This window comes from Podarcis vaucheri, assembly GCF_965113315.1.
Source record: "Podarcis vaucheri genome assembly, chromosome: 5".
NCBI classification, from domain to species: Eukaryota; Metazoa; Chordata; class Lepidosauria; order Squamata; family Lacertidae; genus Podarcis; species Podarcis vaucheri.
This window is the reverse complement of record NC_138763.1, coordinates 99,171,256-99,196,822: the sequence shown is the minus strand read 5'-3', so window position 1 is coordinate 99,196,822 and position 25,567 is coordinate 99,171,256. Positions and strand designations below refer to the sequence as shown.

Sequence of the window (25,567 nt, the reverse complement as noted above, 5' to 3'; positions counted from 1 at the left end):
TTTCTTGCTTTTCTTTTTTATCTTTATCTTGAAAGGATTTTTAAAAATAAATAAAAAAATCAAGCCATGTATAATTTTTATGAAAGAAAGAAAGGCAACTATTAGGGGATGATTAGCTGCTTGTGCTTAAAATGGTGCCCCTTCAGAGTTTGTGCGGCCCCACAAACCTCTGTGTGTGACAGAGCTCCTCAGACATGTCTGCTCTAGTCACTGTTAGAGTCCGACAGTGGCTGTTTGCGGAAACGCCTCCAACAAAGAAGTTCCTTAACGGAAACACGTCTCCTGGACTCACGACGTGACAGCTTCCGACGAAGCATGGGTCTCCCTGCAATTGCTTCTGACACCTCCCCACTATTTTCACTGGACGTGTCTCTCACCCCTTTCTCCCCCCTGCTTCCTGCCTGCGCTGCTGCATCTCTCTCAGTATCCCTGAGATCCTCCTCCAGAGACCCCGCGCTCCCCCTGCTGGTCCCTGCCTTGGCTGTTGAGTCTCTCCCAGTCTCTGGGAGCCCTATCACCTCCTTTCCCTCTGATGTCAGTTCCCTGACATCCACCTCCCCTCCAGGGCCCCCTTCCCCCCCGCCCCCTCCCTCTCCTCTGGGCGGTGAGGAGCTGAAACCCCGAAACGAATCCTCTTCATCTTCCGACGTCTCGAACATCTCCCTCCATCGGTCTTTGTTCCGACTCGCTGAATCCTCCTCCACCTCGGAATCAGAGAACCCCTCCAACTCCTCTTCTTCGTCTGTGGTGGCGAAGTATTCCCTCCGGAACCTCGCCACTGGCTGGGGTTTTCGAGGGAATCTCTGATGAAAAGTTTCAATTAGAACCTCGTCATCTACATCCTCTGCTCTGACCCAGGTGTTTTCCGACTCCGGTTCCCCTTCCCACATTACCAAATACTCTACTTGCTCTCCTTTCCACCTGGAATCTAGGATCTCCGCTGCATGGTAGCTGTGTTCTTTTTCCTCCATCGCTGGTCCCCTATTGACCCTCCCCTCTCTGTCCCCTATATACGGTGACAGCAACGATCTGTGGAACACTGGGTGCAACTTCATGTGGTTCGGTAACCGGAGTCTGAAAGCCACTGGGTTGACCTGTTGCGTGACTTCAAATGGGCCCAGTCTTTTGGGTCTTAACTTCTTACAACCTCCTTTAAATGGTAACCCTTGGGTGGACAGCCACACCTGGTCTCCCACCCTAAGGCTTTCCCCTTCCCTTCTGGTTTTGTCTGCCTGCCTCTTATATTCCTCCTTCGCCCGGTTTAAATTAAGTTGGAGTTGGCGATGGATCGCTTCCATTTCTTCAACGAACTGTTCTGCTGCTGGAACGCTCCAGTTCTCCCCCTCCCCCCCTGGGAAGGCTCGGGGATGACACCCGTGATTGGCCAAAAAAGGGCTCATTCCCGTGGACACGTTCTCTGCATTGTTGTAAGCAAATTCTGCCAACGCCAGCTTCTCCACCCAATCATTCTCTCTGTCATTAACATAACACCTCAAATATTGCTGGAGGACACCATTAGCTCTTTCCGCCTGCCCGTTGGTCTCTGGATGACGGGCAGTAGAGAAATTAACCTCTACATGCAGTAAGCTCATGAGCTTCCTCCAGAACCTGGAAGTAAATTGTTTCCCTCGGTCCGAAACCACCCTCAAGGGGGCGCCATGCAACCTAAACACATTTTCCACAAACAATTTGGCGGTTTCTTCTGCTGTGACCGCATGTGAGCAGGCTATAAAGTGTGCCATCTTGGTTAACAGATCTACCACCACCATAATGGCTGTTTTCCCTTTGGACCTGGGCAAATCAGTCATAAAATCTATTGCCACTGCCTCCCACGGTCTTTCCGGCGTGGGTAGTGGTTCTAATAAACCTGCCGGTGCCCGCCTCTCCCCCTTGGCTCGTTGGCAACGGTCACACCCTCTCACATATTCACGCACATCTTCCCTGACCTTGGGCCACCAGAATTCCCTGGTAACCAGCCACATGGTTTTGTGTTGCCCAAAATGCCCTGCTGTGGGGTTATCGTGCAGTTGCTTGAGTACCTTTTCCCTCAATTCCCCTTCAGGTATGTATAACGCTCCCTTGTAGTACAACGCCCCATTTCTCTCCTCAAAACCCCCGGGTTTGTCTCCCTCCCTCCTAAGACTCCTGAGTTTGTCCTGGGCGTATACATCCTGCCCCGTTCCCTCTACCAGTTCCCTTTGCCCCACCAATGCCGCCCCACACACCCAGCGGTCCTCGGGAATGACATGGGTCTCTTCGGGTACACCCTCTCCCTCCAAATATTCAGGTTTGCGTGAGAGAGCGTCCGCCCTAACGTTCTCCGGGCCTGGTACGTAACAAATCTCAAAGTTAAATTTGGAGAACTCCTGGGCCCATCTCAACTGCCGTTGGTTGAGCACTCGCGCAGTTCTCCAATACTCTAGATTCTTATGGTCCGTGCACACTTGCACCTTCTGTTGTGCACCAATTAGTAGGTGCCTCCATCTCCGGAAGGCCTCATAAATTGCAAGAAGTTCCCGGTCGTACACCGTGTAGTTCCTCTCAGACTTGTTCAGCTTCCGCGAAAAGAAGGCACACGGTCGCCACTCCGACCCCTCCTTCCCCGGCTGCAGAAGAAGCACCGCCCCTATGGCTCGGTCCGACGCGTCTGTTTCGACCCTCAGCTTTTTTTGTAAATCCACATGTAGAAGTTGTTCGCCAGAGGCGAAGGCCCTTTTCAGTTCCTCAAACGCTCGCTCCGCCTCCCCCGTCCAAACAAACTTCTTTTTGCTGCTGAGACAGTCCGTGATGGGCGCCGTCAGGTGGGCGAAGTTGCGGATGAACTTACGATAAAAGTTTCCAAACCCTAGGAACCTCTGCACATCCTTCTTGGTCTTGGGTGTTTTCCATTCCAGCACCGCTTGAACCTTGCCGGGGTCCATGGCCAACCCTTTGTCTGACAAGCGGTACCCCAGGAATTCCACCTCCTTGGTATGAAACTGACACTTCTCCAGTTTCACCCACAGTCGGTTGGCTTGCAGCCTGCTCAACACTTCTCTGACGTCTCTCACATGTTGCTCCTCATTCTCCGAATACACCAACACGTCATCTAAGAAGGCCACGCAATTCTTGTAGAGCAAAGGCCCCAGTACGTGGTTCATGAAAGCTTGAAAACACGCGGAGCCTGTTTGTAATCCAAAAGGCATAACTAAGTATTCAAATGCCCCCAAAGGGGTGAACATGGTGGTCTTCCATTCATCCCCTTTCCTTATACGTATCAGGTTGTACGCCCCCCTTAGGTCCAGCTTTGTAAAAATCTTTCCCTTCCGCACCCTGGTCAAAATATCATCAATCCTGGGCATGGGAAAAGCCGCCGGCTCTGTCACTGCATTTAAGGCCCGAAAGTCACATACCAGCCTCGGCTTGTCCGTGTTTTTTTTGTCCACAAAAAACACTGGGCTACCCCCCGCTGCCTTGGACTCTCTGATGAAGCCCCTCTTCAGGTTCTTGTCAATGAACGCTCGCAACTCCTGCATTTCCCTGTCTGACATGGCATACAACTTGCCTACAGGAAGCTGTGCTCCAGGGAGTAAATTGATCTGGCAATCAAAGGGTCTATGCGGAGGTAGTTGGTCAGCTTCCTTCTCGCTGAACACGTCGCTGAGATCAGCATACTGTGGTGGCACCTTCCCCTTCTCCACTACTTCAGTCCCTGCCAGGGTGGCTTGGGCCCCTGCTGACCCCTTTTCCCCCCTGCAGTGTTCTAAGCAATGTGCGGAACCGAAGGAAACCACTCTTTGATGCCAGCCCACCAGCGGATCATGTAGGGCTAGCCAGCTCATTCCCAAAATAATGGGAGCACCTCCCAAGGTGGCCACATTAAACGCTATCAGTTCTGTGTGCCTTGCCACCCTCATTATCATTGGGATGGTCTGCAAGCTGACTCCTCCTCCCAACAGTTCCCTGCCATCGATCGTGGTCACCTGCAGGGGGTTGCTTAAAGGGATAGTCTGTATCTGGTGTTCAGCAGCAAACTCCTTGCTCATAAAATTGCAGGAGCTGCCTGAGTCCAACAGTGCCTTTATTTTTAGGGGGTGTCCATTTTGCAGCTCTAGCGACACTTCAATCACTAGAGCCGGTCGAGGAGCTTCTGGTACTGGCACTTGGGGAAGGGGCACTTTCACTGCTCTTTGGCCTGGCTGCAGTGCCCTGATGGCAACCAGGCGTTGGCTTTTACCTGCTCCGTTTCTCCCTGCTCTTCCCCCTCAACAGTTCCCACCATCCCTTGCCATTCCTTCCTCTGGGGGCAGACTCTGGCAAAGTGGCCTGGCTGTTGGCAGAGATAGCATTTCCGGGCTCCCTTTCCCTCCTTCTTCGCCCCCTCACTGGGCTTTGAAACTGCGCGCGCGCGGGCTGTTCCGATTTCCATCGGCTCTGCCGGCGGGAAAGCTGGCTCAGGAATGTCTGGAATGCGTAACTCCTTCCAACGTTCCCCTCTCCCTTCCCGCCTCTCCAAGGCTCTTGCCTCCTGGCGCGCTCCAATGGTCAGCGCAGATTTGGTCAGCTGATCCATAGACACCGCCCTGGGGCTCCTGGCCAGCTCGTCTTTCACAGCTGAAGAAAGACCTTCTTCAAATAGCATCTGAATGGGTGCTGCCGATAAATCCCACCCCAATCTGTGAATCAGCATGGTAAATTCAGTCCAGTACTCACGGACAGATCTGCTTCCCTGCTTGCAAGCCATTAACTGTCTGCGCACCGCCCCTTCCTCAACGTCGCTGGAAAACATGATATCCATTGCACGGAAAAATTTCATAGTGTCCTTTAGGATATCGTTGTGCGTTGCCATCAGGGGTCGAACCCAGTCTCGCGCGCCCTTCTCAAGATGCCCAATTACAAAAGCAACTCGAGATTCCTCATCAGGGAACTCATCAAACTGGACATTCAGGGCATATTGCATTTCAGTCCTAAAGGCATGGTAATCCTTGGGGTCCCCCCCAAACTTCTGCACCAATCCTGGTACCTTTCTGGGGAACTGAGTGGTTCTCCCCTTCTTGTCTGCATCTTGAGCCCTCCTCTCCTCGAGCCTCGCCGTCTGCAGCGCCAGTTGGACCTCCAATGCTCGGCATCTTTCTTCCAAGCTTGGATCAGCTCCTCCCCCTGCTCCGGCTGGGTCGCTCATGATGCTTTCTCCTGCACAGGCAGCGTACAGAGACTGTCGGACTGCTATTAGGGGATGATTAGCTGCTTGTGCTTAAAATGGTGCCCCTTCAGAGTTTGTGCGGCCCCACAAACCTCTGTGTGTGACAGAGCTCCTCAGACATGTCTGCTCTAGTCACTGTTAGAGTCCGACAGTGGCTGTTTGCGGAAACGCCTCCAACAAAGAAGTTCCTTAACGGAAACACGTCTCCTGGACTCACGACGTGACAGCTTCCGACGAAGCATGGGTCTCCCTGCAATTGCTTCTGACACCTCCCCACTATTTTCACTGGACGTGTCTCTCACCCCTTTCTCCCCCCTGCTTCCTGCCTGCGCTGCTGCATCTCTCTCAGTATCCCTGAGATCCTCCTCCAGAGACCCCGCGCTCCCCCTGCTGGTCCCTGCCTTGGCTGTTGAGTCTCTCCCAGTCTCTGGGAGCCCTATCACCTCCTTTCCCTCTGATGTCAGTTCCCTGACAGCAACTTATTCACCTGATGCTACAGATAATCATCAAGTGTGTGAACCATTCCGTTGCCAGGGGAGAAAGAAAACTCAAGTCGAGTTTGACCAAATCTGTGTCAGGAAATGGACAAAGTTGAGCCAAAGTCACGTTTTGGTATGTCATCTTGATTCAAAATGGCAGCCAGCATCCAAAATTTTGACAGAGTGCTGTGCCCACCTTGGAAACCCTTGTAAGGTGGTGCACTCTCCTTCATTAGAACTTTAAAGCAGTTTGATTGCCATCTGTCATGGATGCTTTAGTTGCATGGCTGGGAGTTGACCTAGATCAGGCATAGGCAATCTCGGCCCTCCAGATGTTTTGGGACTACAACTCCCATCATCCCTAGCTAACAGCACCAGTGGTCAGGGGGATGATGGGAACTGTAGTCTCAAAACATCTGGAGGGCCGAGTTTGCCTATGCCTGACCTACATGACCCTCCGGGTCTCTTCCAACTCTACAGTTCTACGATTCTATGAATACAGCCTATGGATTCTTCTATGAAGCTTCCATGCCATTGTTGCCACCATGGCCAGAGTTGGCAGAATTGCTGCCAGTTACATCGTCACCAGTGGCCAGACTTACTCTTGTCGCCCAGTCAGACTGAAAGGCCAGTGGTCCAGCTGCCAGGAGATTGTTTCAGGAGGCAGGAAGCAATAGCAGCAGCAAGCTGACAGGACCATTGGTGGGAGAGAAGAGGGGTCCTCACCCTGACCCACTGATGGCAACAGTGCTTCGGTCAAGAGCATAGTGGAGCAGCTGGGACCCTCTCCAGTGCCATCAGGAGATACCCCAATGGTCTTGTGATGACACACACACACACCCGTGACTAAGCCCTACACTGGTCCTCTGCTGAGCCTCCAGAATGAGAGTAGCCACCAGCCTGATTCTCCACACAAGCGGCAGAGCATGATGTGGGTCTCCTGCAAGGTGGGAATGGATCCCACCATTGATATCTGCCATCACTGCAAGAAGACTTTGAATGGGGGGGGGGAGTAGCAGGGCATTACACCATCAACAATTTGCTCCAGCACTTGAAGAGGCTTCACCAGTCAATCTCACTCAGGCCAGAGGGCAGCCATGTCCCAGCTATCAGGCAGCAAGGGCAAAACAGTGGTAATGGAGCAGATTTTTTCCCCCAGCTAGCTCTCAGATTCCCCTTCCCAAGAAGCTAAGGTGGCCAAGCATGGAGTTCGGGAAGCATGAGGTCTAGTGGGGGGGGGACACACACCTCTGGGCCTACCTGTCTGAAAATTTGCAGGATTAATTCCCCATTGAGGAGCTACAGTTTGCGTGTGGAGGTCCCCAAGCCACCCCTCAAAATAATTCACAAATCACACATAATTTTTGTTTATGGTTTTTGGCATAATTTTGGCCACAACTTTATTAAAATACATAATCTGTGAGTGGTTGCTTAGGCATTGGTTATGACTATCTGTCCCCCCGCCTGGGACAGAACTGACTTCCCAAACTCCCTTGGAAGCCAGTTAAGGGAAAACAATGTTGGGGATCAGTTGAGCTGAGTGACAGTCCCTCACCGCTCACCCAACCAGCTCCCCAAGGCTTGCCGGCCCTGGTCCCATTTCAGGGATTGGACGAAATCGTGGCAAGCGCCTGGATTCCTTTAACGGAATTCTCTTCCAGCACCATTGGAGGGGCAGGCACAGCCTATCCTGACCCCGCCACCCCCAATTTTTATAACCAATGCCTAACCGCAACCTTACAAGTTGTGACGAATTGCTAAGTAGTAGGCAAAAACCAGATGGCACCAGCCAATCAGCCAAACAGACAAAATTCCTACTAGGCCCCTGCACCAAGGCAGACGACCCCATGACAGGCATAGCAAGGTCAACCGGAACTCAGGGCGGGGAGGCGGGCGGGTGATCCGATGCTCATGCGAAAGAGAAAGCAGAAGCAGTGAGCCCCAATATTTAAGGCCTTTGGTCCCACCCACCTAATTTGCAACATGCAATTTGCCCTGGCAACCGGTCATCCAATCGTTGCTTCAGGCAATAACCATTTAACCTGGCTGGCAACAGAGGGCTGGCCCGGTGGCCCCCACCACAACCCGTGCTCTCATTTTAGGGAGAACACACTTTCTCCAAATGTCATGTACCAATTGCAAAAACAAGCAGTTCATTGTTGCCTTGATTTTCCCAATGAAAGTCAATGGGAAGACTGAATATTTGGATTTCCAAATGTTGCTCCTATGCGGGGTCTGAGGCAGGGACCCTTCGAAGCAAGGTGGGGCCTGACCCAGAGCTCTGACTATGAGGCTGCTATTCTTATTCATTGCATTTATATCTTGCCCTTCCCAAAGGAGCCTGGGGCGGCAAGGCAGGGCTGCCTCACACATCCCCCGTTGACATTGTAAGCATACATATTAGGAAGGAAGTGAATCCTACTGAACTCAGTGGAACTTGCTTCTCTGTAAACATTGCTAGGATTGGACTGTAAATTTTCTTTTGGCAGTGCAAGGGAAGGCTTAGATATGCTGTACAATTACTGCGATTGTGCATGTGAAGTGTTTTGAATGTTCTAAAATGTTGCACAAATGCACAAAGTATTATTATCCTCTTTATTGCCTATTAAGCCCTTCATCTTCCTAGGCAACACAGTGCAAGTGGAATGGATCACAGCTGAGCTGTACTAAGTTTGGTTTTACTCAGTGCTATTTTTCTAGAAAAAGAGGTGCACCGAACTCACCTTGAACACCTCCCTTGTTCTTTTATGGCAATGGTGCCCACCTGAGAGATGCTGGAACTTAGTTCTGGCAAGTTCCGGCTGGAAAAAAGCCCTGTTTTTACAGGCCTTCTGGCTGTCAGGTTCATTTTTAGTTCATGACCTGCTCACCATATTTCACTTGCATGAGTGTGAGACTTTTGAACAGGGTAAAATGTTGTCCGATTCAGAAATGAAGCTACACGGCAACCAGCCTGCTTTGAAAACATTTGAATGCAGGTTACCTTTCTCCAAAAAACCCACAAGGGGAATTGCAAGGGTGGAGCTTAGGTAGCGGTGTGGAATGTGAAGTAACAAATACAATATGTGAAACCACACCCTTTGGTTAATGAACTCCAAGGACAGGGTTTGGCTTAAACCGAAAGAAGTGTTGAGGGAGGGAGAGAGGGAGAGAAGGAAGGAGCAAGTGAGGTTTCACAGCTCCTTCCTGGCAAACGACTGCGTCCTCTGCTTCCATCATCTCTCCCTGAAGAACAAACAGCTAGAACCATCTTCAAAGTTTCAGGTTTTAACTGGTTCTGCCCTCAATCACCCATATTCAAGCAGGGCGAGACCTTAGCAACGTGTACACAGCCACACACTCACGTTCACACAAATAGCACTTGAGCTTAAGTGCACTATACCTCCTCCCTCAGATCTTGTGTGTCTGTGTCAGGGAGGGGTGGGGTGAGAATTCATGGTAGAGTATTGACTCGTTGGGATGCGGGTGGCATTGTGGGTTAAACCACTGAGCCTAGGTCTTGCCGATCAGAAGGTCAGCAGTTCAAATCCCCGTGACGTGGTGAGCTCCCGTTGCTCGGTCCCAGCTCCTGCCAACCTAGCAATTCGAAAGCACATCAAAGTGCAAGTAGATAAATAGGTACCACTCCGGCAGGAAGGTAAACGGCGCTTCCGTGCGCTGCTCTGGTTCGCCAGAAGCGGCTTAGTCATGCTGGCCACATGACCCGGAAGCTGTACGCTGGCTCCCTCAGCCAGTAAAGCGAGATGAGCACCGTAACTCCAGAGTCAGTCACGACTGGACCTAATGGTTAGGGGTCCCTTTACCTTTACTGACTCGTTAAGAACAATTTCTTGCAATTGAAAAGCAAGCATCCTGGGATGACTCCTAGGCCAGTATGCACATGATCTCCCCTTCTTGGGACTAAGATTATTCTGTTTCCCTGACATTACCGTAACTGTTAATTTGTGCAGTACATTGTTACGAGTTTGAGAGGGTAGGCTCTATTCCTGGATCCAACACAGATTCAATTGCTGGAATAGCCAGGCAGTGATACTAAGCGCTGCAAATCCTCCAACATCCTGCTGAAATTCTGTAACTTTTCATACCATGAATATTTGGGGTTGATTTTGGTCCGACTGTGGTTGTGCTATAGGCTCCCTGGACAGCAGTGATGTGGTGGCATTAGGAAACCATGACAGAACAACTAAGACTGTGTCCATTCATGCCGCTTCACATCCACATTCAACTCCAGTGCGGATGAGTCCTAATAAAGCAGAATAAACCCACCACTAAACACACATGTGGTACCCACAATAAACACCATTCCGAGGGCTCATCATTCCGTGTCAATTTGCTGCCCACTCTTCCTCTTTCCTTGTGAGAAAGAGGAGGCGCACAGCAAGCCAGCAAAGACCACTTTGCACAGGGTGCCCAAGAAAGGAGGTGGTGATGCCATTTCTTCCTTTCCAGGAAGTCTAGGGTGAAGTGAAAGCATTGCTTCACTTGCCCTTCTCTGTGTCATGCATGGGAGAGAAGACGACTATGGTCTCAGTCCTTTAGCTTTGCACAAGGCTCCACAAGAGGGGTACAATGAGAGATACTGAGATGATGGAATAGGGATATAGCCACACACAGAAATCCCAACCCCACCCACTGGGGAACTGGTGGGCTAAGCCAGACGCAGTGGTTTCTCCTTTTCTGGAACTTTTACATATCCTAAAGGTAAAGGTAAAGGGACCCCTGACCATTAGGTCCAATCGTGGCCGACTCTGGGGTTGCAGCGCTCATCTCACTTTATTGGCCGAGGGAGCCGGCGTACAGCTTCCGGGTCATGTGGCCAGCATGACTAAGCCGCTTCTGGTGAACCAGATCAGAGCACGGAAACGCCATTTACCTTCCCACTGGAGCGGTACCTATTTATCTACTTGCACTTTGATGTGCTTTTGAACTGCTAGGTTGGCAGGAGCAGGGATCGGATAATGGGAGCTCACCCCGTTGCGGGGAATTGAACCACTGGCCTTCTGATCAGCAAGTCCTAGGCTCTGTGGTTTAACCCACAGCACCACCCTTTACATATCCTAGGTATCCTTGAAAAAAACTTCAAGGCTAATGTGACAGGAAAAGGGGCCAAGAGGCCAAGAGGTTTATTCTGAGTCCATGACTTGAAATTGCATATTAGTGCCTGTAAGTCTAAAACTTCTTCCTGTTTCCACAGTGCCTAGCAAATGGAAGGTACTTTATGGAAGCAGCTCCATTCAAAAAAAAAAAAAAGTCATTCCACGGGGCAGAATATTGTGCTACTGGTACTGGACTGGGGCTTGTGAGGGTGTCGTGTACAGTAAATGAAAGAAGAATTCTTAAATACCCATCTATGTTAAATCAAAAGTACAAGCAAACAGGGAAGAACATAATCAAAGTTACAAAACATAGGAGCAGGATAGAGGTTGTCTTTTCCAAACAAACAAAGAGCAGATAATATTTAAAAAATCAAATTTCACAATTTGGTGGGGAAAGAGAGTTTTGTATATCTGAATTTGACATATAAGAAATTAAACTCCACCAAACAGCATAAAAATGTTGGGTTATGTTCCTTCCTGCTTGTACCTTTGATTTTACATTAATAAAAGTATTTAATGAAAAAGAAACACTCATTTATGGATCGTCTAGAAAATTCCTCAGAAAATTCATCTTGTTAAGTTTTACAGGCTAGAGGATTTTGTTTACAAGTTTGTAAAGCACCTCCGGTTTTTGTTAATTAAGCAGCAAAGAAGCTGTTGTTTGTAATGACCGCTCCCCACCTCAAATGGGGTGCTTTTTGCGGGGTCATGCACAGCCCCCTGATGCCCAGCAGTTCAGACTGGCTTTGCTTTCCTGAGCTGAATACCTGGAGGTTCCCACCTAACCTCAGACAGTTAGCCAATCCCAGCCAGGAAGGTGTTACCAGGGGAGTTGACCGGGTAGGGTTAGGACTGCCCTGCACACACAAGAGAGGGTGGAACTTACCTGGGAGTCCTCAGTTGGCTCCAGAGCTTCTCCCACCTCTTTTTTACAGGTATGTGGGTGCTGCTATGTTCATTGATGGTTGCTGTTGAGGTACCAGGAAGGAATTTCCCTGCCTTGGCAGGTTTTGCCTTCCCCGTAGCAAAAATGTCACAACTTTCAGGCCTTGGACGGAAGGTTTCAGGCCTTGGACGGAATCCTTTAGTCTATCTTCCCTAAATGGGGGGGGGGGCATGAAGCGGTGACCCATGCCCCCCTGCAGTGGTGATCCCAGGGTTCCCCATTAAAGAGGTTGTGTGGAAGGGGGTCACTGGCCATATGCCGTTAGGTTGTCAGTGCTCTCCCCTGCGTTGCGGCAAAATGGGGGGTGGGCTCTCTGCTTGAACAGACGTTTTCCAGAGCCAGCCCAATCCCCACACAGTTTGGATAACCCTGATGTTCCCCAGATTCCTGGACAGGGGCTGGGAGGGATAAATGCCCAATGCCTAAGCCGAGGTCTCCCTACACCTGAAAGTTTAATAAAGTTGTGGCCAATATTAATCCCATAGCATGTTGTCATGAGTCATTATTCCTCCTGGGGGTCAGCTGGGGTCGGGGGGGGGGGTCTTCGCCTGGCCACACAAAAAGAACTCTGCTTTAAACTAACGGTTCAGCTTTGTAAAGATCTTTTGGGTAAAGGTAAAGGGATCCCTGACCGTTAGGTCCAGTCGTGACCGACTCTGGGATTGCAGCGCCCATCTCGCTTTACTGGCCAAGGGAGCTGGCCTACAGCTTCCGGGTCATGTGGCCAGCATGACTAAGCCGCTTCTGGTGAACCAGAGCAGCGCACGGAAACACCGTTTACCTTCCTGCCGGAGCGGTACCTATTTATCTACTTGCACTTTGACCTGCTTTCGAACTGCTAGGTTGGCAGGAGCAGGGACCGAGCAACGGGAGCTCACCCCGTCGCGGGGATTCGAACCGCCGACCTTCTGATCGGCAACTCCTAGGCTCTGTGGTTTAACCCACAGTGCCACCCGCGTCCCTTTTACTCCACCATAATTTCTTTTACCCCACCATAATTTCCAGTTACAGTGAAGCATTTTTATAATGCCTTGGATGAAGCTGAACACGCAAGCAAACAGAAAGGAAGAGTAGTAAAATCTCAGAGTGGTGGGGGGGTTAGATTCAGCCTTGTGCTCCCCCTTCCAGTGAAAATAAGCCTGGACTCTTCCACCAGCCCCATTATCTCCCCTCTTGAGCCACATGCCCTTACAGCTGCCTGTGTTGTAAGAGGCTGCAGGAGTAATCCTTGCAGGGTCATTCTCACACATCATCTTCCTCCATTAACCTCATTTTTCCCCCTTCTGAATTATAGTTGACAGGAAAGGGCAGGGGACAGCCACAGCTTAAAGGAAAAAGTGTGAGCTATAACATTGTAATTTCCCACTGATTCCCTATTGTGTTTTATTGTTCTCTAAACGGTGTGCAAAATTCATGCAGAGTATTCTTTAAATAAATGAAATAAACAGAAACATTGAGTGTAGAATTTCCTAAGGCTTTAGAACCGCCACAGTTTTCTTATTACCAGTGAGACTTTAAACATGTATAAAATGGGTGTTAGTAAAGTGCAGCTCCCAACCCTTAGGACAAGGGTAGGCAACCTAAGGCCCGGGGGCTGGATCCGGCCCAATCGCCTTCACAATCCGGCCCGCGGACGGTCCGTGAATCAGCATGTTTTTACCTGAGTAGAATGTGTCCTTTTATTTAAAATGCATCTCTGGGTTATTTGTGGGGCATAGGAATTCGTTCATATTTTCCCCCAAAAAATATAGTCTGGCCCCCCACAAAGTCTGAGGGACAGTGGACTGCCCCCCCTGCTGTAAAAGTTTGCTGACCCCTGCCTTAGGAGGTCATACTGACTGGCATCTATGCTGTTTTGATTTAATCTCAGCTCTGACCTAATACTCCAGTATTAAATCAAAGGTTTACACTTCCTTTCTGCAGAACTGTAGCTTGACTCAGCAGCAGCGGCAACAACTTCACCCAGAGCAAAGCTGGGTTTGCCGGTGCAAAAATGGTTATGTTTACTATCCATTTTCTATGAAAACAACGATCCCAGGGGCCACTTTGAGGCAATATTGGGCTAGTGTTTTGGACCTGATGGAGTATTAACATCCGGTGATATTTATTTGTTTTACTCCATTTATGAATCATTTCCCATAAAGTTTCTCAAATTGATGTCAGAGTTTTCCTGTTGTGTGTTTCCATGGGATCTGCTAGACAATTTTCCTGAAATCTTCTGAATGGTTAGGAAATATCTGAAAGGAGGGGGCATGCCTTTGCCCTCCAACGCACCTTGCCATAAGGATGACATAATCTGTGTGAAATGAACCATACACTACAGTTTTTGAATGAGAGACAGGGCTTATCTGGTCCTGCTAGGTTTTATCTGAATTGACATTTGCTGTGATTTAGCACCAAAGAATGGGTTTTCTCTGTGAAAGGAGAAGGTCGAGAGGCAAGACCCAAGCTTTCTAGGCATGCGGAAGTGTGGATGAGCCCACAGAGAGCTAAGTTTGCATTTTGTAAGCTAACAGCATTTTTGAGTTGCTGGTTGCTTCTGCCTAGAGATCTGATGTGAAGCAGTAGAACTTGGTGTCTTGGAGTGCTTAAACTCTGCTTCCAGCTATGCTCAACCTCTTCATTTGTAGACAAATGTTACTAAGCATCATAAACCTCAACTGACCTCTTTCCGAAGGAAACCAAACATGGCGAAGCACTGTGCTTCCTGGAACCTGTCACTGCTTGGGAGAGTCACATAACAGTATATTCAACAGAGAAGCTAAGGCAAACTTGGACATTTTACAAGTTTTGCCTCCTCATGTCTCTGACGGTCTTTTCAAATGAAGTTGGTTTTGCATGAGGAATGTGGATCTGGCCTCCATTTCTGGAGAAGTGCTGAATTCCTGAGAATCAGTGATTAGTGTTGCAGGCCTCTCCTTTCCTAAGGAATGCCTCTTGGGGGTTTTCAATGTCTGGTCATTTCCTAAAATCATAAGAGCCACACTAGTCTCACATCCTCTTTCTACACTAGCCAACCAGGTGCCCACTGGAAGACAGCAAGCTGGACCTGATTCCCAGCAACCGGCATCTGACAGGATGTAGCCTTCTCCTCCATTAGTTTGTCTAGTCCTCTTTTAAAGCCATCCAAGTTGTGGCTGTTTCTTGTTACCTTGTTGTTGGTGTTGTTATACGTAAAGGTAAAGGGACCCCTGACCATTAGGTCCAGTCGTAACCGACTCTGGGGTTGTGGCGCTCATCTCACTTTACTAGCCGAGGGAGCCGGCGTACAGCTTCCGGGTCATGTGGCCAGCATGACTAAGCCGCTTCTGGCGAACCAGAGCAGCACACGGAAAAACCGTTTACCTTCCCACTGGAGTGGTACCTATTTATCTACTTGCACTTTGACGTGCTTTTGAACTGCAAGGTGGGCAGGAGCAGGGACCAAACAACGGGAGCTCACCCCTTTGTGGGGATTCGAACCACCAACTTTCTGATCGGCAAGTCCTAGGCTCTGTGGTTTAACCCACAGCGCCACCCGCGTCCCTGGTGGTGGTGTTATGGCCTCCCCCTAAAATTTTGTTCCAAGACATAAGAGACCCATAAATTGCATTCTTTGTTGAGAAAGAGCATGTCTTTGCAAATTTTTCACCATGAAAAACTTCTGATTGCATTGTGCCCTGACGCTGAAAATTTAGGTTTTCTAAACCTAGTTTTTCCACCAAAAAAGCTACATTTCTACATTTTTTAAGGCATTTATAAAATCTTTAGTGTGCTGGTGTATTTTTTTCCTGAAATGCTCATCATGTTATTGATCTCTGTGTAAAATTTCTAAGAGATCTGATTATTGGTTATGGAGGGGAAAAAATAAAATTCGCACAAGGCCGAGGATCTCAAGAGGGACAGAAACACAGATTTCACGAAACCTTGAAGTGCTATAAAATTAAAACTGTTTGAGATAGAGGGGGGGATTAAGGAGGTTTCTTTCAAGCATAAGGGAAGGGTGTATACCAAGTTTCATCAAAATGCGAGACGGTGGGTGGCGAATCCCTTGTTTTTTTGCATTGATTTGATGTGGAATGACCCTTCTGAATAATGCAAGTTGTGTGAATTTACATAATTTATCTGGTTTGGGGGAAGGACAGAGAGCTATGCAAGGCTCGTGGAAGCACCACCCCAACTACTAGAAACTGTAATTCAGCCATCCTTCTGGCTTCTGAGATTTCAATAAATGCTCATGTATGTTTAAGATTTTTTCAAACAAGAAACCTGAGACTGCAGAGCAAGTACCTGATCCTGAAAGAGTTCCATGATTCTTTCATCCTTATTGCTTTTAAGCCAAAGCATCCTGACTGGAGAAAAGATGTGCAGAGACAGACCTTCCTCTCCAGTTGTCTGCAACTCAAGACTGTCATTGAAGGGGTTGAGATAGGCGATCTCCTCCTTAGCCTCTCTGGATCTTTCCTTCCATGGGTGTAAAATGAAGCTAGAATCATTATTCCCAATGTGTTTTTTTAAGTTTGGAATGATGATTCTGAGCTGGGAAGTTACCAGAGAGAAAGGAGCTCACCCTTCTTCTGTTCAGACTTGCAGCTTGTTTTGGCTGGGGAGAAAAATATGTCAAGGAAAGAATCATTGAACTGGGCATAATAGGTAGTTTGAGCCTCAGGTAGTTGGAGTCCACATTCTTTGCTCTCTTTCTTTTCATTTGTTTTTACACACCTGAATGCAAGTTGTCTGCCCACCTTTCCCCTGCGACTGCTCTTCTTCTTCTTCTTCTTCTTCTTCTTCTTCTTCTTCTTCTTCTTCTTCTTCTTCTTCTTCCTGTTGATTAGGTGTGTGGCTGAATGCTTTTAAGTGTAACATTTCCTGGTCAGCCATAGCCTTATAGTAATTCTTCCTCTTCTTCTTCTGATTTTCAGGATGTGCCACTGATGGAGTCTGAAAAAATCAAAGGGGAAGATCCTTTCCCCTCAGCAACCCACAAATTCAATGAATCGTCTAATCCTGCACCAGCCAGAAGGCACCATGATGTCACAGAATTTTTCACCAGGAGCGATGTTTCTGAAGAGAGGGTGGCAGTGAGAGCAGAGGATAAAAAGAACTCTTTTTCTCAAGCCCTGCCACTTCTCTTTGTCATGGAAGAACAGATATGGGGCAGATTTCCTAGCCCTGTGGAAAGAGAGACATCCATGGGACTAGAGAGAGGCCAGAGAGATCCAGAGGACTGGGGAGGATTTTCTGAGCAAGAAAATCTTCTCAATATACAAGAAGTCACTTTGGAGGATAACAAGGAGGCCCCTTTGGATTCCCGTCAGAGAGAACTTGAAGCTGCTCATTCCTTAAGTGATCACGAATCTTCCCTTTTCAGTACAGCAACTCTTGAACAGATCTCAAGTATTCCCAGTGAGGTCGCGGTGGGAGAGATCAAAGGTGAAACCTTTGTTCTTGGATTTCCCCAAGCTCTGAACCCTCGTGATGCATTTTCTCAGACACTGTGTGAGGAAACACATTCAACAGGCACTTTTTCTGCTAGTGAGGAATCAGCCTATGACTGTCCCCTGGTGAGTCATGATGTTTCAGAGCATCACCAGAATGCTGAGCCTTCCCAAGGCAGATCAGATGAAAATCACTCATCGGAACCAGAGTCTCAATATGAACTAGACAAGAGCCATATGCCAAATATGGAAGTCACATCGGAGATTGATGAGAAGATGTCCCCTAAGACCGAAGGAGCTGGCCAGATGCACCCAGATACCTCCATAGGGAATGAAGAGGGGAAAGTAAGAGAGTTAAAGGGACAAAGAGAGGGTGTGAAATCCTCTGCACTTTTCCAGCCAAGTTTTGAATTTTCTAAGGGTGGGGAAATCCACTATGATGTGCAACAACCAAAGCCTAAAGAAATTTTGTCTCTGTCAGACTCCAATAGAGTAGACAGTAATTCAGATATAGGAGAGGAAGTGGAAGAATCGGGACAAAATTCATTTATTTGCACTGTCCTCCATCTTGAGGAGGAGGATGGCATAGGAGGAAGCAAGACTCGTTCACTAAAGGAGACGGTGAAAACAAAGCATGCTACTGATTGTGATGAGGCAGAATCATCTCAGGTATCAAAATCATTGGAGTCAAGGCCTGCAGAATTGGACCCACCAGAGTTGGTAGACACTGAACTAAATGAGGAATGCCTGGAATGGAAGGGAATGGAGAAAAAGGTGGAAACAGAGCAGAATAATCTAGAATTGAGACACAAAGGTCAGGAACAACAAGACTGTTGTGTGCAGATAAGTCAAGCATCAAAGCAAGGGGTAGAGAGAGAGATAACTGCCCCACTAGGTTTAAACGCACTGCAAATGAACGTGGATCTTCCTGATTTAAACAAGAACTGTTCTTTGGTTGAGGCCGAAGCATCTAATTTCACTTTCAAGGAGCTCTCATCTCCAAATCACGGTCCAAAGTCAGTCTGGACACAGGACTCTGGTAACCCACAAATAGCAAAGGCAAGAGCTATGTCGATATCTGAAGGTATCCCAGTGTGTGAGAGCCCAAGGAGACAGGCTCCAACATGCCATGATTCTAGACAACTGGAATCCTCTGGCATCGTTGACCAAGCTGGCCATAATCGCCAAGGCAGTGAGCAACCCCCTGAGGAAGACAGAAGAGCTATTGAAAGAGAGGACAGCGAATATGGTGGTGAAGAGACAAGTGTTGTGAGTCTTGATGGTGAAGGAAGACCACCATCCTGTAGAGATTTAATAGCAACGCCTGATTCACAGATTTATCTGTATGATTCTCAGCCTGTGGATCACCCTATTGATGGTGAAATCCATATCACTGCCTCATCACTGGGGACCTCAACAGAGGCAGATTCTCTGGAGGAAGGTGCTGGCAAGAGAGCCAGAGATGGTACTGTTGTGCCATGTAAAGAATCAGAATCTACACAAGAGCCAGAAAACCAGAATCTGCTTAAGCCATGTCAGCTGAACAGAATGGATTGTGGAGAAGTATTGAGCAGTGATGCAGACATATGGGCTTCCAGCAGAAATGACATCTCTGGTAAAGACTTATATGAAGTTGCTTCTGAGATCCTTCAAAGTATACCATCAGGGGAGGGTCTGTCCAACGCAGACAGACAGAGTGTAGAATTCAGCCCTGATCCAGAATCATTCCTGGCACAAGACACTACCATAAGTTATTTGGAAACCCCAATGAGGAGCCTTGAGATTCCAGAAAAGGAAGCAGGAGGAGATACACTTTGCATGGAACAACAAACTTTAATCAGTGAGTCACCATGTTCATTAGTTCTTGAAGAGGATGGAACAGAAGGTGGCAACACGGAGACCTCAGATGTGGCTCAGCCAGCAAAGCCTTTGACCCCAACACCTGCCTCGGACCAGGCCATTCCTCCAAAGCCTGCTTCCAGCCGCTTAAATCAGCTCATGCCAACTGTGTCAGACTACAGCAAGTCTGCTCAGTTTTTAAGCCCTGCACCTAATGCAGACACCCTTGCTCAGCCCCTCACTCCTGCTCTTGTGCCCAGTCAACCCAGTCAGCTCCTAGAACAACTGCCCTCTCCCAGTGAAGCTTGCCAGTTTTTAGCCCCAAAGTCCACTGCCGTTAAGGCGCCACAGTCTTCAGTCCCGACACCTGACAATGAACTATTTAATCAGCCCTCAGCGACGGAATGCAATTCCAACCAACATATGCCACATCCACTCCATTCTGATTCGGTGTTTCCTGCCGATCACCCCATTCAACGAGCAAACTCTAGCCAAACCAGGGAATCTGTAGCTCCTGAGTTTAACTCCAACCCCACAGCCTTTGCTCTTAACAGGGACCTTCAGCTTCCACATCCAGCTTCCAGCTCCAACATGCCTCCAGCTCCTGATGGTGATCAATTTGCCCAACAACCAGTTGAAGCACCAGAGTCTACTCTACCTGTTAACTATATAGATGGGGGTGGTTGTGTGTTTGTTGCCGACTGCATCTCTCAGACCATATCCTATGCTGCTGAAGCCGAAAAGCTTGCCCAGGCTCCAAACATAGACAGCAGAGTTGAAGAATTCCCTGTTGTACAGTTGGCCAATTCAGAAGGGGCAGGTACTTCACAAGGCCAGAAGGGCAGGAATATACACGAAGCATCCAGTCTATTGGAGATACACCCAGATGTTGGCATTTCGGGAAACAGTGGGCCAGTGGAAGACTCCTCCTGCAGCATTCCTGATACTATGGATATATGCGATGGGAAGTCATCAAATAAATACAGCCTCCATCCCTCAGTAAGGAGTCAGAAAATGTCTGAAGCTGCAGAGGCCAGAAGTCCAATGCAACCTTCACTTATAGCTTTCACCAACCCAATACACTTTTTCCAGCGAGGCCCTCCATCTCCACCAACTATCAGACACCCATGCAGAGAACAGGCTGCCTGTCAAGGGCCACAGTGGTGGCAGCAGTCCCAGAGAGGAGATGCTAAGAGAGATGCAGAGGACACAGTCCCACCTGTGCTTCCCAGAAAGGAAGGCGGAGCCAGGCACCTACCCTTAGAGAAATGTACTAGTTGTCCAAATAAAAGTGTAGACGCAAAAGAACCAACATCCAGTTCAAAGAAACAGGAAGTGCTAAGCAAACACCGGGCAAAAAGCAAAGACTGGCATCGGCAGGGTTTGAGAAAGATCTCAATACCAACGGACAATGAATTAGGTGAGTGACTTTTAATCCCTGTTCCTTATCAAAATGACAAGAAAAGTGAAAGGAGGTTGCCCCCCGGCCACGCCCCCAGCTGTGCCGATTAGACGGCTGGGGGTTTGACATGGCCGGGAGTACCCATGACGTGGGTGGCATGCCTCCGCCCTCCAGCCAGGTCACTGGGGGGTCCTGGTTGCCGGTCCGCAACACCGCCCCCCAGGGAAGGAGAGCAGACCTGTTATAGACTAACATCAGTCTACAGTGGTACCTCGGGTTACATATGCTTCAGGTTACATACACTTCGGGTTACAGCCTCCGCTAACCCAGAAATAGTGCTTCAGGTTAAGAACTTTGCTTCAGGATGAGTACAGAAATCGTGCTCCGGCGGTGTGGTGGCAGCGGGAGGCCCCATTAGATAAAGTGGTGCTTCAGGTTAAGAACGGACCTCCAGAACAAATTAAGTACTTAACCCGAGGTACCACTATATCTGAAAGCCAGCTCCCAACTTTAAAAGAACATAAAATGAGTCCTTCTGGACTACACCAAATATCCGTCTAATCAAGCATCCCATTTACAACAGTTGCCAGCTAGATTTCTGCAGAGCATGTAAGCAACAGACTTTCTCACTATATCCCAAGCACCTGAAAATCTGAGGTATACGGTCTTTGAACATGGAGGTTCCATTTAGTTACCATGGCTACTGATCACTGATATATCTGTCTTTAGATTTCACTTTTGAAACCCTCTAAGCCATGGACGGGCCTTTAGCACATCGTATAGCAGTGCTGATGGTCACTGCCTTTGGCAGATTCACAGAGGTGATCAGTATCAGAGAACTGGAACAGAGAGAGGCTCTGTTGTCCACATGCTCTGCTTTTGGGCTTCCGGCAAGGATCTGGCTAGGCATAGTTGGAAAATGAGATGGACATGATATAACCCAGCAGGGTCATCTTGTGTGCTTAATGCTGGGAACTGGACTTCAGATAAATACAGTGGTACCTCGGTTTTCAAACATAAGCTGTTCCGGAAGTCCATTTGAGTTCCGAAACTTTCAGAAACCGAAAGTGGAAGCCTTAATACCGAAAACTCAAAACGGAAGCCACATTTCCTGTTCAAGTTCTGAAGCGCATTCGAAAACCAAGGCACTTACTTCCGGGTTTTCGGCGTTCAAGTTCCAAAATGTTTGTCTACAGAGGCGTTCAAAAACCGAGGTACCACTGTATCAAGAAAAGCATGAAAAGGAATCCAAGTATGGTCAGAAACTAAAATGATGCTGTGCAGATAGCAGGTAGCGTTTGTGATAATGAACTGGGAAGCCCTTGTGAGTGGTTTGGAACCACGAGAGCCACTTGAATCACATGGGGAGATATTTTGTGCACCATCTTAGTGATGTGGGAATAACTATAGGTCCCAGTGCCACTACGGTGCTATTTACATTGGGCCGTCGTGGACTGCAAGACTCTTGGCAAAATCTGTGCCTCCCATGAAATTAGGAGCAAATGGAACAGGAGGAAGGCTACCACACCTGTGGTGTCACTGAGTAGACACCTCCCCAATGCTAGTTTCTCAGTTTAGGGGTAGGGCTGGAATCAGAAATGTAGGGTTAGGAGGGACACCCAAGTTTCATCTAGTTCAACCCTCTGCAGTGCAGGATCACACCTAAGAGAAGAGATGCAAAACACTACTCTTGGAGACAGTTGTATTGAGAGCAAAACATATTGCCTTTCCCCCTGTGGGGGACTGACCACTGAAAGGGAACAGACACACCATGTATCTCCGTGCACAGAGACATGTTGTCCTCCCATTGGCTCTTTCCTGCAGTATACAGTGGTACCTTGGTTTAAGAACAGCTTCATTTATGAACAACTTGGATTAAGAACGCTGCAAACACGGAAGTAGGGGTTTTGGTTTGTGAACTTTGCCTTGGAAGCAGAACATGTTCCACTTCCTGTTGAGTGTGTTCCATTTGTAAATTGAGTCCCCCGCTGCTATGGGAAAGCACACCTTGGTTTAAGAACGCTTTGGTTTAAGAACGGACTTCTGGAACGGATTAAGTTCGTAAGCCAAGGTACCACTGTATAGTCCTTCTCTCCACCTGCTGCAATGAGCTACATTTCCATTTTTGCAGCTGAGAAGTTGTGACTGAATTACAAGCACTTCAGCACTTAATTTTTCTAGAATAAGACCACTATCTCTTCCATTTTCAGAGTTTATAGCATCTCTTATGTCGTCAAAGGAGGAAGCCCCTGCACACAGAGAAAAATCAGACCATTTCGACAGAGTGAAATTTGGGTGAGTCTCTTCCCGTAAGCATTTTTGTACTGAGCCACTGGACAGACTCTTGTGACAGTGGAATTAAATTCCTTCTAGTGTTTTCTGAATGTTCACGCTATGTCACAAGAACTAAGAACCAGTGTGGTATATCAGCAGTTACAATGTTGGGTTTCCAATTAGTGAAATGCAGGTTCAAATCATTCCTCGGCTATGAAGCTGACTGGGTGACCTGCCTTGGACAAATAAATTAAGCCCCCCTGAAATACTTAATTGCCTTCACCCCCAGTTCAGGTATGCAAAATGCTTCTGCCCATATGGTTCATTCCAGCCCAATATTTATCCTCAACCCCTCAAGAGATCTGTAAATAAAACATTAGACATGTTGGGAAAGCTTGCTGAGCTTGGATATGGGATTCAGGAGCTCATTGATGCTCACCTCAAAGAAGAGGGGAGCCTCCCGAGAACGCCAAGTTCTCCAGCGCAAATTAAAATCCACCCTCAAGAACAACAGCTTTGCACAGTTTGAGGAGACCCTGCAAAGGACCTGAAATTAGAGCAACTTAGAGAAGCTCCAGCAGGCTGCCAACCTATTGAACTGCTCAGGGGAAGAGACAGCATCTCTGAACTACACTGCTTGTGGGGGGCTTCAGGGAGTGTTTTGAGGTTCTGCAGGCTCTTTATCCTCCTTGGGCTGCAGATGTGGAACCATAATCTGCAGTGAGGATATTGCAGTTTTGTAAGCCTCCATGAATTCACTGTGGCTGCACATGACAGCTTTGGGGCTGGGTGGGGCAGGGCGTTAAGTAGTTGAATTCAGATAGCCTGACCTATTTCCCAGCCAATTACCCAATTTTAAAAGCTCAGCTTATTTCCAGGTCAATCCAATGTGAGCTGTGGAAAGCTCCCCCTTCTGTATAGGGCAGGGGTGCCCAAACTTTTTCCAAAGAGGGCCAGATTTGATGAAATTAACATGCGTGAGGGCTGACCAAAGTTGTTGGGCTTCTTTTTAGGATTTTACCCCAGGAGATAAACTGCCACAGAGGCCGGATTAAGATTGAGGCCGGATGTGGGGCTGTGGCATGTCTAACTTACCTCACAGAGTTGTTGTAAAGATAAATGTTATATACTGAAGTTCTCACCCTGGGCCAGCAGGGGGATACTGTAGATAGTTATGCAAATGAAGGATCGAAAGTGACGTTCAGTGATTGGCTAGTTTGTATGCAAATGAAGGATTGAAAGTGATGTTCAGTGATTGGATAGTTTTAGAAAGTTGCAACAGTTACGTTGTTCTGGAGCTCTATATAAGCAGGCTGACTGAGCCCTTCAGTTCAGTTCTGTTCTGGCATCTGAATAAAGAAGAGCTGCTTGAAGAATTGCTGTGTTGCCTGATATGTTCACCCACAACTTAACAATAAATTAACCTGAAGAAATCTGCCAAATACTCCTTGGAAGATCAAACTTCCAAGAAGAAGCTTTATTGTGGTTTCTGCCTTGCCATTTTCCTCAGCGAGAGTAGGCAATGTAGGCTATGAACCCAGCGTTTAAAATGCTAGCTGTAACTGATGAGATCCAACGCTCAGGTTATACTACCCTCTTTGTAGACCTTATTGATTTTTCTCATATTTGTATACTATTCACATCTTGATGTTTTCCATTCCCTGAAAGAGAGAAGAAACTACTAGAGACAGCAGAAACCATCAAACGGAGGCGCTCCAAATTAATCAACTCGTGTAAGTACTTCCTGCCTAACGAAGTTCTCTGTGTGCTAAAAAACACTCTGCAGGTGCAGAATAATAGCAATAATAATAATAATAATAATAATAATAATAATAATAATAATTAATTATATCCCGCCTCATCTAGCTGGGTTTCCACAGCCACTCTGGGCAGCTATCAACAGATTAAAAACAGAAAGTAATAAATAATAATAATAATAATAATAATAATAATAATAATAATAATAATAATAATAATTTATTTGTACCCCGCCCATCTGGCTGGGTTTCCCCAGTCACTCTGGGCGGCTTCCAACAAAGATTAAAAATACATTAAAATGTCACACATTAAATACTTCCCTAAACAGGGCTGCCTTCAGATGTCTTCTAAAAGTCAGATAGTTGTTTATTTCCTTGACATCTGATGGGAGGGTGTTCCACAGGACGGGCACCACCACCGAGAAGGCCCTCTGCCTGGTTCAAGCCTCTAAATGTGGGGTTCATTTAAATTTTCCCAGGGTTAACAACAGACAGAGTATTTAACTGAGGAACAATGAAAACATAAAAGCTGTGTCTGACGTGAATGTGATTAGAACTAGTAATCTCCACCCTAAACCCATTCCCACCCAGCTAATCCCATCTACCCCCCACTCTAAACTGACAAAACTCCCTGCTGTGATTCCATGCTCCCTTCAGTTCCTCTTCCCTACTATTTCATTCTACCCCCTCCAAACATGGTTTGGATGTGATTACATACACATTAAATTATATATTCTTTTACAAAAGTGTGCTTAGACCAGCCATTTATATTTTGGAGGAAGAGCAGTCATAGGTCCCTGTTCTGGAATGTCTTCCTATTCTAGAATGGAGCCCTTGTTCAGGTTTCTGGATGCTTCAATATTATTTTCAATGAAAGAGAGATGGTAAAGAGATCCTAAAGCATCTCAGCGGCAGCCTGAGAGGGGATATCAAACATGAGCCTAAAGCAGAGTGTTATTGTCCCTGCTTTTTCTTCTTTTTGCAGAAAATGGGAGTAGATATAGAAACAACCCTAGCATCTTACTTAATTTATCTCCTTATTTTTGTTCTCAGAGCTGGGTTGGCCTGAGAGAAAAGTGCTGATGCTGGATGGATTTATTTTAAAAATAAAATAAATCCATAAATTCATTAGTAACAATGAATTGGATGCTAACTACAGATTCAGCAAGCTTGGC

General features: G+C 47.6%; 1 protein-coding gene across 2 annotated transcripts in view; it reads left to right on the top strand.

Annotated features, from left to right (window-relative positions):
• Positions 1 to 25,567, top strand: part of ARHGEF5 (Rho guanine nucleotide exchange factor 5) — a 69,346-nt gene that overhangs the window by 23,745 nt on the left and 20,034 nt on the right. For both annotated transcript variants that reach the window (XM_082223041.1, XM_082223040.1), the window contains exons 2-4: positions 16,605 to 20,379; positions 22,572 to 22,656; positions 24,304 to 24,368. In XM_082223041.1, the coding sequence (XP_082079167.1) occupies positions 16,617 to 20,379; positions 22,572 to 22,656; positions 24,304 to 24,368 (3,913 nt within the window). In that variant the 5' untranslated portion in view covers positions 16,605 to 16,616. The remainder of the gene's footprint in view (positions 1 to 16,604; positions 20,380 to 22,571; positions 22,657 to 24,303; positions 24,369 to 25,567) is intronic.